The 15,159-nt window shown below is 39.1% G+C and overlaps 1 protein-coding gene across 10 annotated transcripts in view; it reads left to right on the forward strand.

The window, feature by feature from the left end:
• Window positions 1-6,679, forward strand: part of ARFIP1 (ADP ribosylation factor interacting protein 1) — a 148,910-nt gene extending 142,231 nt beyond the window's left edge. For all 10 annotated transcript variants that reach the window (XM_060147803.1, XM_060147804.1, XM_060147809.1 and 7 more), the window contains one exon: window positions 4,805-6,679. In XM_060147803.1, coding sequence (XP_060003786.1) covers window positions 4,805-4,960 — 156 coding nt within the window. In that variant the 3' untranslated portion in view covers window positions 4,961-6,679. The remainder of the gene's footprint in view (window positions 1-4,804) is intronic.
• The last annotated feature ends 8,480 nt before the right edge of the window (window positions 6,680-15,159 follow it).

Consider the following 15,159-nt stretch of genomic DNA (forward strand, 5'->3'; position numbering starts at 1 on the left):
AGGTAGACTTCACATCAGCTTCTATCTTTGAAAAGGAAAAAACTCTGTTTCTTGTTTCACTCACAGCACTTCTCTGACATTAGATGTGTGTGATTTTTTTCCCCCACACAGACCAAGTCTCTGATCTTCTGGACACTAGCTGGGTGTCCTACAATTCGGTTCACTTCTGACACTGTGGACCCCCCTCACCACCGCCTTTAGACACCTTTCGAAAGTCCAGGTCATCACCTGTGCTTCTGACCAACCAGCTATAAGTCGAAGGTTCCCACAACCCCCTTCTCAGCTTCTGTCATTTCCTAGAGCAGCTCACAGAGCTCAGGAAACAGTTTACTTATTATATTACCAGTTCATTACAAAAAATATTAAAGAATACAGACACAGAGGTCCATAGGGCAAGGTCTGGAAGGGTCCTCAGCACAAGAGCTTCTGTCCCCATTGGGCTTGGGGTGCACCACCCTCCTGGCTTGTGGATGGGTCAGCCAACCCAGAAGCTGTCCAAACCACCCCCCCCCCACTGTAGGGATTTTTACGGAGGCTTCATTGCATAGGCACAGCTGATTAAACCGTTGTCCCGAGGTTGGTGGGGGGTGAGGGTGAAAATTCCCACTCTCTAATCACAATTTAGTTCCCCTGGCAACCAGCCCCAAACTGTGGTTATCTAGGGGCTTTCCAAAAAATCTCCTCATTAACATAAAGGCAGGTGCGGTTGAAAAGAGCTTGTTGTGAATAACAGAAGACACTCCATTCACCTTTAAAAGCTCTGGGGCCATTTCAGGAACAGAACCAGAGACCAAATATTACAATAGATGATGCTTCCTAGGCTCTTATCACTTAGGAAATTAACAAGGGTTTTAGGAGCTCTGTGCCTGGAATGGGATGAAGACCAAGTATTTACTTCTCATTATAAATCACAGTATCACAATCTTACTTCTTATAAGTTCCAAATCAAGGGGTTCTAAATAAATGAAATTTTATTTTACTAAAAAAAGTCAATGTTGTTTGAAGGTTTAACCATCAACTAGGTAAACTTAAATTCCACTGAAATCGAATGAGTACTTATCCTGTGTCAGACAGTGTGCTAGGTAGTATCTCATTTCATTTAACCCTTACAACAGCACTACAAATGCAGTTTGGTAATGGCATCCCTGATAAACGGATAAAGACCTTGGCCAGTGAAGTTAGAAGTAACCCGTGCCTGGGGTCACAAAGAAAACTGGGAAATGTACAACTGGGGCTGGCACGCGTGCCCCCTGATTCCAGAGCTCTTTCTGGTAATTTCTATAAAAGAACAGTACTAGTAATGGGGATATTTTACTAATGACCTAGGTGAATAACAAATAAAAATTTGGGGAGGCTGTGACCAGTATTAACTATGCCTAATGCACCTCTTCCCAGAAAATTGGAAGTAAAAGTTCTCAAAGATACTGTATGTACTCCTAAACTGCACTTAGGTCCTGGGCCTGGTTAGTAGCAGTTTTGCGTCGCTTGTTTGTTTGAGTCTCTGTTCCCTAGCTGCTTTCTCAATTAATTTCTCTCCTGTATCACAGCCACGTTTTAGCCTTTCTTCATTCTAGGCCTATCCTCCTCCCTCTGATTTTCCTCCTTTTCACTGTTTTCTAGACCCTCATTCATTCCTAGGAAAGCACATTCTTAACCTTTTCCTTTTTTTTTTAATTAATTTATTTATTTACTTATTTATTTTTGGCTGCATTGGGTCTTCATTGCTGCACGCAGGCTTTCTCTAGTTGTGGCAAGCCGGGGCTCCTCTTTGTTGCGGTGCACGGGCTTCTCACTGTGGTGGCTTCTCTTTTTGCGGAGCACTGGCTCTAGGTGCGCGGGCTTCAGTAGTTGTGTCTCACGGGCTCTAGAGTGCAGGCTCAGTAGTTGTGGCGCACAGGCTTAGTTGCTCTGCGGCATGTGGTATCTTCCCACGTCAGGGATCGAACCCATGTCCCCTGCATTGGCAGGCAGATTCTTAACCCCTGCGCCACCAGGGAGGTCCCTTTATTTTATCTTATTTTCTGTAATAAACATTTCTTTTTTTATATATTTATTTAGCTGCGGCATGTGCGCTCCTTAGTTGCGGCTCCCCAGCTCCTTAGTTGTGGCATGTGAACTCTTAATTGTGGCATACATGTGGGATCTAGTTTCCTGACCAGAGATCAAACCCGGGCCCCCTGCATTGGGAGCACGGAGTCTTAACCACTGTGCCACCAGGGAAGTCCCTTTAACCTTTTTCAGGGATGCACCTCTTTTGCTGCATAATGAAACACCCACTACTTAGTGGCCTATTACACCAGTGATTTATTATTTCCCACCATTGCCTAGGTATGGGATAGGTGGATTCTTCCTGTTGCACTTTCAACCACAATGCCTGCTGGTTACTGGGAGCAGCTGGAATGACTGGGCCTCTGTCCCCATGGGCTTTCATCCCAAAGGGAGGCTACACAGGGTTTCCTCACAATGTGGCGACACCAGTCCCAGAGCACCAGCATTTGCTTATCAGGCCTCATTTTCTAAAGTTAGAGGCCAAGCTTATTTTCATTGTAGAAGCCTCCCCAAGAGTGTGGATTGAGAGGGGTGGTTGGGCCATTATTGTAACAGTCATTATAATAATATACTTTGCTCACCTCCTAATTGCCTTCTAGAAACCTGCTTTTCCTATCATTATCCTGTTTCCTTAATAACTGCCCCTGGGTGGAGGTTCATCATCCTTTGAAATATCCCCCCCTTATCTCAGCACCAGAGGGCAGGGGAGTTAGAGTTCTCCCATCCCGATGTTCTCTTTTAACCTTTCTTGAAAAAACCCTCTTCTCCCCACAAGTGCCTTTTTTTTTTTTTAAGTTAACAAGATGTATTTTTACTACCCATTTATCATATTAACCATCATTTTTACTGCACTCTGCCTTAGCCTTGTATCCTTGTATCCCTAGTACTGTGCCTGATGCGTAGTGTTATGCATCAGGTTTTGTTGTCATCCTTGTACCTGGTACCAAAGGTTTTCATTTAGGAAGGTTGCAGGCCTTAAATTTCTGACCAGGTGAATTCAAGGTGTTTTTTTTAGTTTGTACAGACATTTTTAGTCTCTGGCCCTCTTCGACTATCTCCCTGCCAGAAACTTTCTTATCTTTGTCAGAGAAAGAGGAAAAAAATCCCTTTTATTTTTTAAACAACTTTAGTTGAATCAGCAGCTCCAGATGCCCTAAATGTTAACCCAGCTTCTTCGCAAGGCTTGAGATACTCATTCCCTGGCGTCAGTACTTATTTGGTTTCCTGCCTACCTCCTCCTTTTTCCACCCCAAGCCTGTAAGCTCATGAGGGAAGGAATTTCTTTCTGTATCTCCTAGAACAGTGCCTGGCACTTAGAAGGTACTTAAGGTCTGTTGAATGAACAAATGAATGGAATTAAAAGTTATCTAAGATACTTTAAGTAAAAATCTGTTACTGAAAGTGTGCATGGTACAATCCGTTTATGTTTTTAAATATTGTATATAAGCCTAGAAAATTTCTCAAAGGATACACAATAACATGTTAACAGTGCTCCTCTCAGGCGAGGAGGAGAGAATAAATGCAGAGTGGATCAGGAGATTTTACTTTATAATCTTGAGCAATGCCATTTTTATAACATTTTAATTTTTAAAATAAAGGCTTTACAAGTCAAAGATATCTACTATAAATATATTAGTGTTATTTCCTTTATAGAGGTACATGGACGAAGAAGTGGCTAGAGAGACTATGCATGTGTGTGTTAATAGCGAATACAGATGTCATATCATATATGTTATAATCCTAGTTTTTCACTTAGCATCATATATCAGATGTTTTTACATCATTAAAAATGATTAAAGCTCAGTTTTAATGAATATTGCATTGGATGGGTAAATTAGAGTGTATTTTATACTTTACTGTTGAACAATTTGCAGTTATAAATAAGACCTCAGGAAACACTTCATTCATAAACTCTTTTTGATGCTTTGCTGATTTCTTTAAAAGAGTCATAGAGATAGTGTTACCTGATTAAAACATACTCTTGATATCATTAGAAGTAATAAGCAATTGAAAATAACTGAGAGGCATATGAACTTTAAGTAAATTGGCTTTCTGGGCAACTCTTGCCATCCTTCTTCAGTCTTTGCAGAGAAGTACGATATTTAAAAGTATCCAGCCTACTCAGTTTTACGTAAAGTGTGGCCTTAGTGATGTCCATACTTGGTATAGAGCATGTATCATATAGTAATTATTTATGTATAATTTTGCCTCTTCAAAATTTGATTTTGAATATACTTAGTTTGAAGGGGGATCTAATGATATGTTTAATTAAAGTAAGCTCAATAATGTTTGAAAATGGTTAAGAGAGTACATATTTAGCTGATCTGTTCCCTTCAGGGAAGTTAAGAACCTTCATCAAAGGTTCAGTGACTTGGGCTTCCCTGGTGGCGCAGTGGTTGAGAGTCCGCCTGCCGATGCAGGGAACGCAGGTTCGTGCCCCGGTCCGGGAGGATCCCACATGCCACGGAGCAGCTGGGCCCGTGAGCCATGGCCGCTGAGCCTGCGCGTCCGGAGCCTGTGCTCCGCAACGAGAGAGGCCACAGCAGTGAGAGGCCCACGTACCACCAAAAAAAAAAAAAAAAAAAGGTTCAGTGACTTTACAAAGCAGTGTACAATCGGTGTGTGAGAAATACTTTGTCAAAAAAACTTTTCTGGAGGAGAGATATGCTCTTTCATTACGACATGTAATAAATCACCTTATATTTCATTGTCATTGGTGTTAATGCTTGGTCTTGTAACTCTGCCCTGTTCACAGGTTAAAGTATTACACAATCAGCTGGTCCTTTTCCACAATGCCATTGCCGCTTACTTTGCTGGGAATCAGAAGCAGCTTGAACAGACACTTAAACAGTTCCATATCAAATTGAAAAATCCTGGAGTGGACACCCCGTCTTGGCTTGAAGAACAGTAAAATCACACCTGGAAAAAAAGAGAAAGTCACATTGTTATATTTCTAAACAAACCTAATAAGAATTAAGCAGAGTTGGCGGAAGAGGGAAAGGGTGACAACCATTGTAGTGATTCTTGCACAAACAGCTTTAATTTTTCCCTTTTTTCATACTTTAACAATTGAACTGTTAAATTTGATGGGAAGGTGGGTGGTTTTAATGTAAACATAATTTCTATAATCTGAACACAATAGTTTTCCTTTTTGAGAAATCCTTTTGTATTGTGAGGGTTGATGGCTATTTCTGTAGTTTGAAAACACTTAATATAGATTTGCACTGACAAGATAAAAATTCAAGGTTTTTGGTCCTGCAAATGAGGACCAGTTGTACCTTTTCCGAAGGGAGGTTTACATGATTTGTATCAACATCAGATATTTTATATATGAATATATTAAATATCTTAAGAGATTCATTTTCATGTATTGTCTTAAAGAAAAAAGAAACTATTTTGCAGAGTAAAATTATATGGTGTTCCTGCAGCATCCACAGAGAGGTGGCAGCTCTAATGAATGACTGATTGGCTTGTGGAGTTGTGGCAGATACCTTTTTAAAAATGAATCTGTACCATTATAATTTTGTTTAAGACTTTTTCTTAAAGGCGCAGGAATCACACTGTCATTTCTGTGAGGCTTTTGAACTTATGAATTTGCGTCACCCCAAGTCATGGAGCGTTTATGTTAGCCATTTCTTTGATTCATAATGAAACCTGCTTAAGAGAATTTTTTTGACAGGTAGACTTGGGAATAGAAATTCTCCATGGTTTCTAGAGTAGAACTCTGTGCTTGGAAAGCTGGTTTTTGGGTAAGTTCCACTTTGACAGAAGTGAATTCCTAGACAGCTTTCATTGACTTCTATGTGTAACAATACCGGTTAAGCCTTAAATCACAGATATGTGCCTTCTCAGATACAGTAATTCTCATTCAACCAGTGTACATAAATCCATAAAGAAGCCCCTTTCAGATAATGTTTGATGTGTCTGTTACTTCCTTGCAAAGGAGCACTGTCTATAGATGTTGAGTTTCTTTGTATTTGTTAAGCCACATTGAAGGTTTATGGAGAAATCAACTCTAAAATTTGCTGTTTGGTTTTTCTTCATTCCTTTTGCAGAATGGGAAGACAGAGGACTTGTTTTCATTTGAATAAAGGAAAGGGGGCGTGGGTCCGTGTGGTGTAGCCAGAAGAAGGGGGCTGGAAGGGCCAGTGCAGTTGCAGTTGCTCAGTGCCTTTGGTTTTGTGTTACGTGGTCGGCCTGTCTGCTGTGTGGTTTTATCAGTAATGTAATCCTTTTAAAATATAAGTTCTCTTGATTTTTGACATAGACGTAAATTAATATTTTGAGAGGTATCTCTTCTTCTGTTCATTTCTTTTGTGTTGAAATGAAGTACTTAAAATTACTGTTATACATGAACTTTGTGGACTGTAAGATTTGTTATATATGTTCAAATGCCATTTAGCTGGCTTTTTAATTAATATGCCTGTTTTCAGTGCTTAACACAATGTAATGTGACTATAAATCATAAACCTATTTTAAATCATTCCCTCCTGTATATTTGTACTCTGAGAGAGCCTTATTTTATTCTTCCAGCAGAATTACTACTTGTGATAGTTCATTTACATTCCCCAGAATGTGCCTCTGGTGTGAATTTTGTATTCTTATTAAAAGTGTTTGCTTCAGTACCTCATTCCTCTGACTCTTCATAATTTAAAATAAGAAGCAACTGTTTGGAAAAAAATGAGGACATGTGATTTGTCTTTAAAAACAGTGACAAAAACTGGTGCTTCTGTCACTTAAAATTGTTTTATTTCAGTAAGTTACTCTTTTCCCTCAATTGGAATCTCTTGGGAGCAGCAGATCATGTCCACTCTTACACACTTCAATAACAGTTGTAGCTAAGGAATTAAATTGTTCCATGGATTGATGATTTTTCAGAATAAACTAAAATTATCAGTGATTTTGAGTAGTGGGTACATGTGCAAAAGAAATAAGTAAATTAACATATTAGCCAGTGGTATATTTACTTTGTTAGGAAAGTAACTCATATTCCTTGTAGAAAATAATTTGAAGATAATCTCAAAAACTGAGGATAAAATAAATAACTTCCCAAATCAATAAATACTGCATGGGACCCCCTAAATCCCCCTGAAATTAGATACTTTAGTTACCAGTTATTTCTGTTGTAAGCTCTAGTTTGAATATCCTTTAAGGCGCACTCTTATCAGGTTATTCCCTTAGGTTAGATTCCAAAGGTGAAAATGAGCCCTCAAAGTATATACACACTTTTAGGACTTTACTATGCATTGCCAGTTGGCTTTCAGGAAAGATTTTGCCAATTTATATACATGTGCCTGTTTAGCATATTTTTAAAGCCAGTATACATAAAAGGACACCATGCATATAGTCAGCAGAACATCCTTTTATAAATGTTTTAAGTGGATAGGGGAAAACCACCAAGAAGATAAAGGCTGAACCATCAGGATTTGGGGAGTTGTGGGGTGTGGGGCAGAGGATAGATAGAAATGGCTAACTTTTCTCTCATTAAAATAGAAATTTTTCAAGAAAAAAAAAGCACTGAAGAGCAAGCCTGTGAAATTGAACTCTTCATCCTGTTAAAAGATAAACTGAGGCATATTAAAAATTTTGAGTTTATGTTTAAAATCGATTTGAATCAGGTAGCACCAAACTGGAAGTGGTTAGCCCTCCACCAGCAGGAGCTGGGGTTGGGGGAGACTTTTATAGAGAAGAGGTAGGTGCAAAGGAAGGAAAGCCTTTGATTGACTGTAGCTTAAGGGTTGATTATTTGGGAAAGCCTAGTTGGCTCTTTGTGATTAGTTGTCCTTAGGTTTTGATTTCTTAAGTTTGAGGCATTTGTGGCTTAAGTGTTGGTTTGCTTACGTAGGCTGCTAAGGCATTAAAGCCACCTCAGTCTGTTGGCCTCCTTTTTTAATTAATAATCCCAAAGTTGCCAAAATCTTAGAGCCCAGGAGGGACGTGGGCTTCTAGAAGTAATTTAGCTGAAATCTAGACTTTAAGAAGCATCTTTTCCATATTCAGAGCACACTGATGATGTTACTGAAGTGTATCCCATAGAGTTGAAGCTAGAAGTTTCCTTAGAGATTATCTGTTTAAGGCCCTTTTTTTCACAAGGCCCCAAAACATTAAACTGACCTAGCCAACTCCCAACTCCAAATGTAATGCCAGGTGAGTATTTGCAACTAAATATATGAATTCCCCTTTAAATCCTTCCAATTTCAACTGCATAATTAAATCAATGTGTCAAAAGTATCATTTCTTCTACTAAAGCACTATGTGGATAAATGTCTTCTCAGTTGAAAAAAATAATCCACCCCCAAATGGATTCATATTAGATATATTTCAAAGTATTTACAATCCACTGATCTTAAAGTATTCTGAAATACTCTGAACCTCAAAAGGACTATATTAAGTAAAATTATGCATATTGAAAAAGCTAAAGTTATATCTTGGGACTGTTAATTTGAAGAATAATATATCTACCTCATATGCCCAGTCTCCTTTACCCTTCACTAGAGATGACTGTAGGTGTGGAAAACAAAAGCAAAATATCTAAATTGCTAATTCAGTGTAACATCTGTATATAATTTGTACTGATTTTTGTGAAGCTTAAGAACGCCTATATTTTGTAGTAATATTCCTTAACATCTGCCCATTAGCTCTTTTCTTGAGCCTTTCTGGGAGAGTTAAGACCATCTGAGATCCTTCACTCAATTCTAACCAAATTTAGGCACTTAAAAAAATTATTCCCCCTGTAAGACTGCATATTTTTATATTGGCTAAGACTATCCAGTTGTGAATAGGCTATTTTTCTGACCAAAAGGCCAGTTATATTTTGCATTAGTTCAAAGCTTTTCCAAGGGCCACAGGTCCTTACCTATTTTTACAACATAGCAAGACCTGTTAAAATAGAATGACAATGCAAACAACTTTCCTCTTTTAAGGACCTGCATTAAATTCTATTCTGTGTTCCCACTTGAAGGTTTCCTGCTCAACAGGTTTCCTGGCATAAATGAGCCTTTATAATAAATTGCCAAGTGGTTCTCCTAATGTACAGAAAACTATGAGGTTCAGCTTTGTTTTTGTCAAGTAAAGGCAAACTCATAGCAGTTTCTGTATATTAAGCGAGAACTATTTATTATTCTGGTTGTAACTCTGCTGTGGAAAGAGGAGACTCTCCACATGAGGAAGGGAAATAAGGCCCAGTCCGACAACCCTAACTCTTTCCCTGAGTAGTTAGTTGATTAATATGCTATCAGAGCTGGAAGGTCAATGACATTTTTACAAATGAAACTTCCATTAAAAAAATAAAACCACAGTTTGTTTGGTTTGGGCCCAAGCTAGGCTTTGCCGTATGCATCCTCTGTCGAAGACTGAGAGCTTTCTGCAACTATGGTTTCTCATAAGATGTTGATTCGTAAGAAAAATCAAAGAACGAGATACCACTTTGTTGAGCTTAGACACAAAAGTAACTTTCCATATCTTAGACTTTCCTGTTGTTTTGCTTTTGGTACAGGTGTATGTTGTGTAAATATCTTAGAAGTGAAATGTACGTTGAGCTGGCATGGGGGCACGTAGGGAAGCAAAACGTAAACCATATTAGTCTTCACTGTATCTCGGAGCTTTCACTATTGAAGTTCTATGGAAAAAGCAAAATCTCACGTAAAAAAAAAAGGAGTGGAAGGTATTATGAGGTGGGGAGAGGGAAGGTAACTTTAATCCTGTTGACCTTGCTGCAAAGTTTTAAAATTATGAAGTTTTTAGAGTAATGAATCAAGTCCTCAAATTATTTTTATATTTGCGACTTGACTTTGATCCTCCCCCTAAATGATTTCTAATTCTGTATTAGGAAGCTTTTTATGAAAAACTACCTACAGTTTTAGGCAGATAATTATACTTCTTTCCTTTGAGGAGTACATATGTGCTTATTATTAAGGCTTGGCTCTAAGCTCTTGAGAAAGGCACAGGGTATTGCTTTTTATTCACCCTGCCTCCCCAGCTCCTTGTATGGTTCTTAGCTCATGTAGTAAAAACGCATCTGGTTTGTGATACAAAATTCAAATATAGAAAAACATTTGGTGGGGACTTCCCTGGTGGTCCAGTGGGTAAGACGCCACGCTCCCAATGCAGGGGGCCCAGGTTTGATGCCTCTTCGGGGAACTAGATCCCACATGCTGCAACTAAGAGTTCACGTGCCATAACTAAGAAGCCCACATGCCGCAACGAAGATCCCACGTGCCGCAACTGAGACCCAGGTCAGCCAAAATAAATAAATAAATATTTAAATTTTTTTTTGAAAAAATAAAAACTGTTGGTGGTTTGACTGCCATTTCATTTGAATGAATTATAAAGGAGACGGTACATTTATAACATTCTAAATCTGTCAGGGTGTTACCTAAGGTACTAGGAATGGCCAGTTTAAAAAAAAAAAGTAGAGATATTGGCAGACTTAGAAAAATCACCATTTTGCAGCCCCTAGTGAAATATTGATTCACACAGGGATCACCAGTGGAATCTAAAATCATTAGAGATTGAAAGAAAACAGATTATGTCCATAATACGAAATATTACCTCACGTATTACTCAGTGTGAAAGGGGGGGAAAGTGCCATTTGTAAGAGTTTTATGCTTCGCATCTAACTCGAGTGATCAAAGTTAACATCACTAATAACATGATAATCATGTACCTCCAGATATGTTGCAGTATAAATTATGCAACATCACTTGTGAGATGAGATATTCCTGCCGGGGTTGTTTCTGGGTAAAGAACAAGTTAAATGATACCATGAGGAATTAATTGGACAAACCCAGAATCTGGGACTTTCTCCAAGATAATTGGTGTAGTTTCTTCAAAAAGTATGTTACAAAAGAAAAAATATTTTAGAAATTTGTTAGAAAATAAAAGAGACTTTAGATTACAGTTCAAGAAAATAGCTACATAAAACATTTGAGGAACCACTGAGTAATCTGAATGTGTATTTGATATGACTAGCGACTTTTTGTTAATTTTGGGCTGTGCTATTGTGGTTGGGGGAGATGCATATGCCCCAAAGCATTGAAAAGTGGGGTGGCATGATATCTGCAATATACTCTTAAGTGGTTCAGCAAAACTGTATACATTCATGCATACATACTTGCAGAAAGCTGGGGGAAAGAGAAAAGGAAGAAGAAAAAGACATCTTAAAATAAATACGGCCTTATGTTGGCGGGTGGATGTGTGGGGTTTCACTGTACTCATCTTTTAACTTTTCCTTTTTTGAAAATTTTCATAATAAAAATTAAAAATAAAATATCTAGGATATTTGGTCCAGAAATGCAGGTAGCCTCCTCCTAAGTCTTCCCTCTTGTACCGAGGTCGCAATCAGGGGCTTCGTTCGGTTACAGCAAATGACACCACTTGCTTCACTCCTGCAGATACCAGAACCCCTCTGCCAACGTGGAAAAGAAATTGGTTTGTACTTGGCAGCACAGAAATTCAAGAAAGTGTAAAGTTGAACAGTTTTCTGTTTGTCAGTAAAGATAACAGAAACTTAGGACAATCAAAGAAATAGAAATAACGTAGGATATGAGACTAGTTTTTAAAAAGTCATGTAGGAAAACATGCATTTACTAAACAAGATTTTTTTCTTCTCCTCTTTCTCAACTTTCTAAATGGCTATTTGCAACTATAAGGGAAGTTAAGCCCCAGAATAAAACACTAACTTGATGTTAGCTTAATACCAAGTTTTCTTCTGTCTCAATTTTTTCTCCTCATAAGTAAGCATATATACTATTCTGTACTAATACTCTAGATTTCTTAAAGCTTAGGTGCTTACAGCTTCACTTATTATAACAACTTAGACTTCTTAAGGTAAATTTTATTTGTACATTGGTAATTTTTAATAACTTATTTTCAGTCAGAAAAGATATCTTAAGAGCTGGACAAATTGTCCTTAATTCACCCTTGTTAAATTAATAAAATAGCTTAAATCTTTAAAGAACTCCCCAAATAAATAACGGATGCTTACCTTGTTCTCAAATTCTCTGTTTCTCATTCCCTCACCCCTGCCTTAGGTCAGAACAAGGAAAATCCTGTGGATTAAAATTTTCTAACTAGTTTACATCAGTAATAGAAGCAGTAAAAAGCCCAGACGATGTTTTGAGAATTGAGTTTTTACTATGGCAATGGTTACTATATAATCACTGGTACTATCAAGTGAGTTGGAAAAAAAAAAAATCTGTGTAGGTTTAAAAGTTCATGAGTATTTGCTGAACAAACCAGTCAGCGTGTCCATGTTGCCTTTCATCACCTGATTCCACTAACACCCTCAAGAGGGTCAGAGAGTCCCTGAAGTGGGTCTAACAATTCCTTCTTGGACGGGTGTTGGCCACTGGAGAAGGCCAGGCCTTTAATTTGTCATTCAGATTTCCCATGGTGTGCCTTTTAAAAAAATAATCTGTCTTCGTATTCTCTAAACTTTATCTAAAAAAGCTCCGTACATTTTCTTTGTGGAGTTCAGCATTTTCCTCCAATTAAGACAGTCATAAAATAAGAGAAATTAGTTAGAAATTGCAAATGAAGAGCTCTAAGTCTAAATATAAAACTTTTATATATATGTGTATGTGTATATATATATATATATATATATATATGTAGGAGACCTTGTCTAAACTCACAAGGGAAGGGAAAGTAGCGTATTAAAGGTTCATAGCAGGCTCTAGTCCTAACTTGCCTTTGTCCTTTAAAAAAAACCACAATGACATAATAAGAGGCTGTTGTGCTGTCTGCTTCGGAGTCACTATTTGTGCTCAAGGCTGGAGCAATGAAAACAAGTCTTTTTTCCCCAAGACACAGTAGCTTCAGTCCAAGCTACTCCAGACTTCCTTGCCAGTGACCCCAACACTGACCTTGACCTATTCTAGGAAGAACTCTGCCTGTTCAGTCCTTTTAGCTCATTTTTATGTGAATTTCTGTTCCCTAGTAGTGAACTGGAACCACCCAATTAATTGAGAAAAACCTCATTCATGATTAACTTCATTTCTAGTATGCTGACTTGTCATTATTCTAATATCATCTTTCCTCACGGTGGCCTGTTTGGGATCTTGTACACCTGGCCTGCGGAAGCAGTTTCCCCAAGCAGTGGCAGAGCCAGATGACTGTCTTTCCAAGGGCCTCTCTTCGTTTGAAATCAGGAATTCCCATCTCTTTTTGATTCTCAAGCCTCTGTATCAAATTTCAGAAGAGAACTCAATCCAATCACTCTTCTTCCCAAACCGTGTCAAAGCTGGAGGTGCTGTTTGGTGCTCGCCAGGCTGCACTGCTATACTCAGGACATCAGCGTGTCCTTAGAAATATTTCACACGACTGGCCTGTACACGCCTACATTTCTTCAGTTCACTGTGAAATGTTAGGATACCTGGCTGTTCTCATCATGTGCCCTTACATCCTGTTCCAAAGAGCTTGAGTCTCGTCTGGTGGATTCCCTTCTGGATTATAGAAGCTTCTTGAGGGCAGATCTGTTTTGAACGTTTGTGTGGCCCTCCCTGTGCCTTGCACACAAAAGGCATTCGGTTTTGTTGATAATGATGAATATCATTGCTGGAGACTCCAGCTTGGAAGGACTGGAGGCCCATTGGCCTCATTCGCAGTGATGAGGACCAAGTTTAGTTGGCAGACACAGTGACAACAGACATTCATTGTCAGAGCCCTGGGGTTAGATACTACTGAGACATGAAGATAAGTAAGGCGGCCCTGCCCTCAAATTTTTTGGTTTAATAGGAATAAAGTCCGTGCAAATCCTCGGAAGGCATGGTGTGGGGAATACATGCTGTTTATTAGTGGTTGAGTGTGGAAGCAGCCAGCCTTCAGCTCCAAATTGGATTGTCTTGTGTGAGCGTGTGCACTGGGTGCAGAGGGGTGCATTTTCCCATCCTGACAGGGCAGCCCTGTCAGGGGAAACAGTCCTATCTGTGTTGTCCAACTAACCCTCACGTAAATCATATGTTAAATATAGTACAATGTTATTTATTTATAGGCTTTGAATCAACACTATTTTTTTCCTGGTACCAGTCCATCTATCAGAACGCTTGATTCCTTTTTTATCTAATAGCACTAGAGTGTATTTAGACAAAGAGGCAGAACTTGTCTATAACTTCTAGGTCATCAGAGGAGGCTTATTGGTCAGAATATATGACTTAGTTTCCATCTGGAGGTCAACCTGAATACTCCCTTTTTTTTTGTACTCCCATTTTTGGAAAGGAAAAAAAATTAATAACTAGTTCCCTAGCTGCTCAAATGTGTGGATTATAACTAGATACACAAGGACTGGGGTGCATGCCTGTTTCAGGGTCCCCCGGGTAAGCCTTAGAATCTGCAAAAATGGCCTTCTGGAGTTTGAAAACAATTCTGGTAAAAGTCCTTTATTGTGGTTTCAATGATTGCAGCCTAATGAAGAAATCAGCTTACTTTAACATGGAAGACACACACATGCAAGAAATGTCACTGGTGGTTATCTCCAGAGCTCTGGCCCAAGTAGAAACACATGTGACTTTTGTTAACAATCTGATGGTAATAAGAATTTGGGGGTGAATCATCATCTCTATGGCTCCCCCTTCTCCTGCTATGCCTGCTCCAGCCTTCTCAGCCCCTCTGATTTCCTTATGGTGCCTCGAGCCAGCCTGTCACACAGGACAAAGGTCTTTAAACATCAGATGACTTCTGTAGACTCTGTACCGTGAGCATGGGATCACAAAGGGCCCCCTTTTTTATGAGCTCCTGTGCAGTGGAGCTGCTGGCTAGAATTTCTTCCTCTGCCCTCCCCTCCAGTAGACAACGTTTAACCTGATTCTGCCCAGCAGGCAAGTAGGGCCCTTGGAAATTAGTCTCCTTATTGAGATCAGCTGTGCAAAGGGCATGCTTGGAAAGAATGCAAAGCTAGAAAATATGTTCAAATCTCTGATAATGGGGAGTATGAAGGAGGGGAACGAGATGCGTGAACAACTAGCATTTTCTCTGCTTTTCCTTATTTATACTCCTCTTAAAATGACAAGTGGGATGGCTCTTTGTGACCCCAAACTTGAATTATCAATAAATACGAATCCAGGGCTTCCCTGGTGGCGCAGTGGTTAGGAGTCCGCCTGCCGATGGGGGGGG

The sequence above is a fragment of the Lagenorhynchus albirostris genome, chromosome 4, assembly GCF_949774975.1.
Source record: "Lagenorhynchus albirostris chromosome 4, mLagAlb1.1, whole genome shotgun sequence".
In the NCBI taxonomy this organism is placed as follows: domain Eukaryota; kingdom Metazoa; phylum Chordata; class Mammalia; order Artiodactyla; family Delphinidae; genus Lagenorhynchus; species Lagenorhynchus albirostris.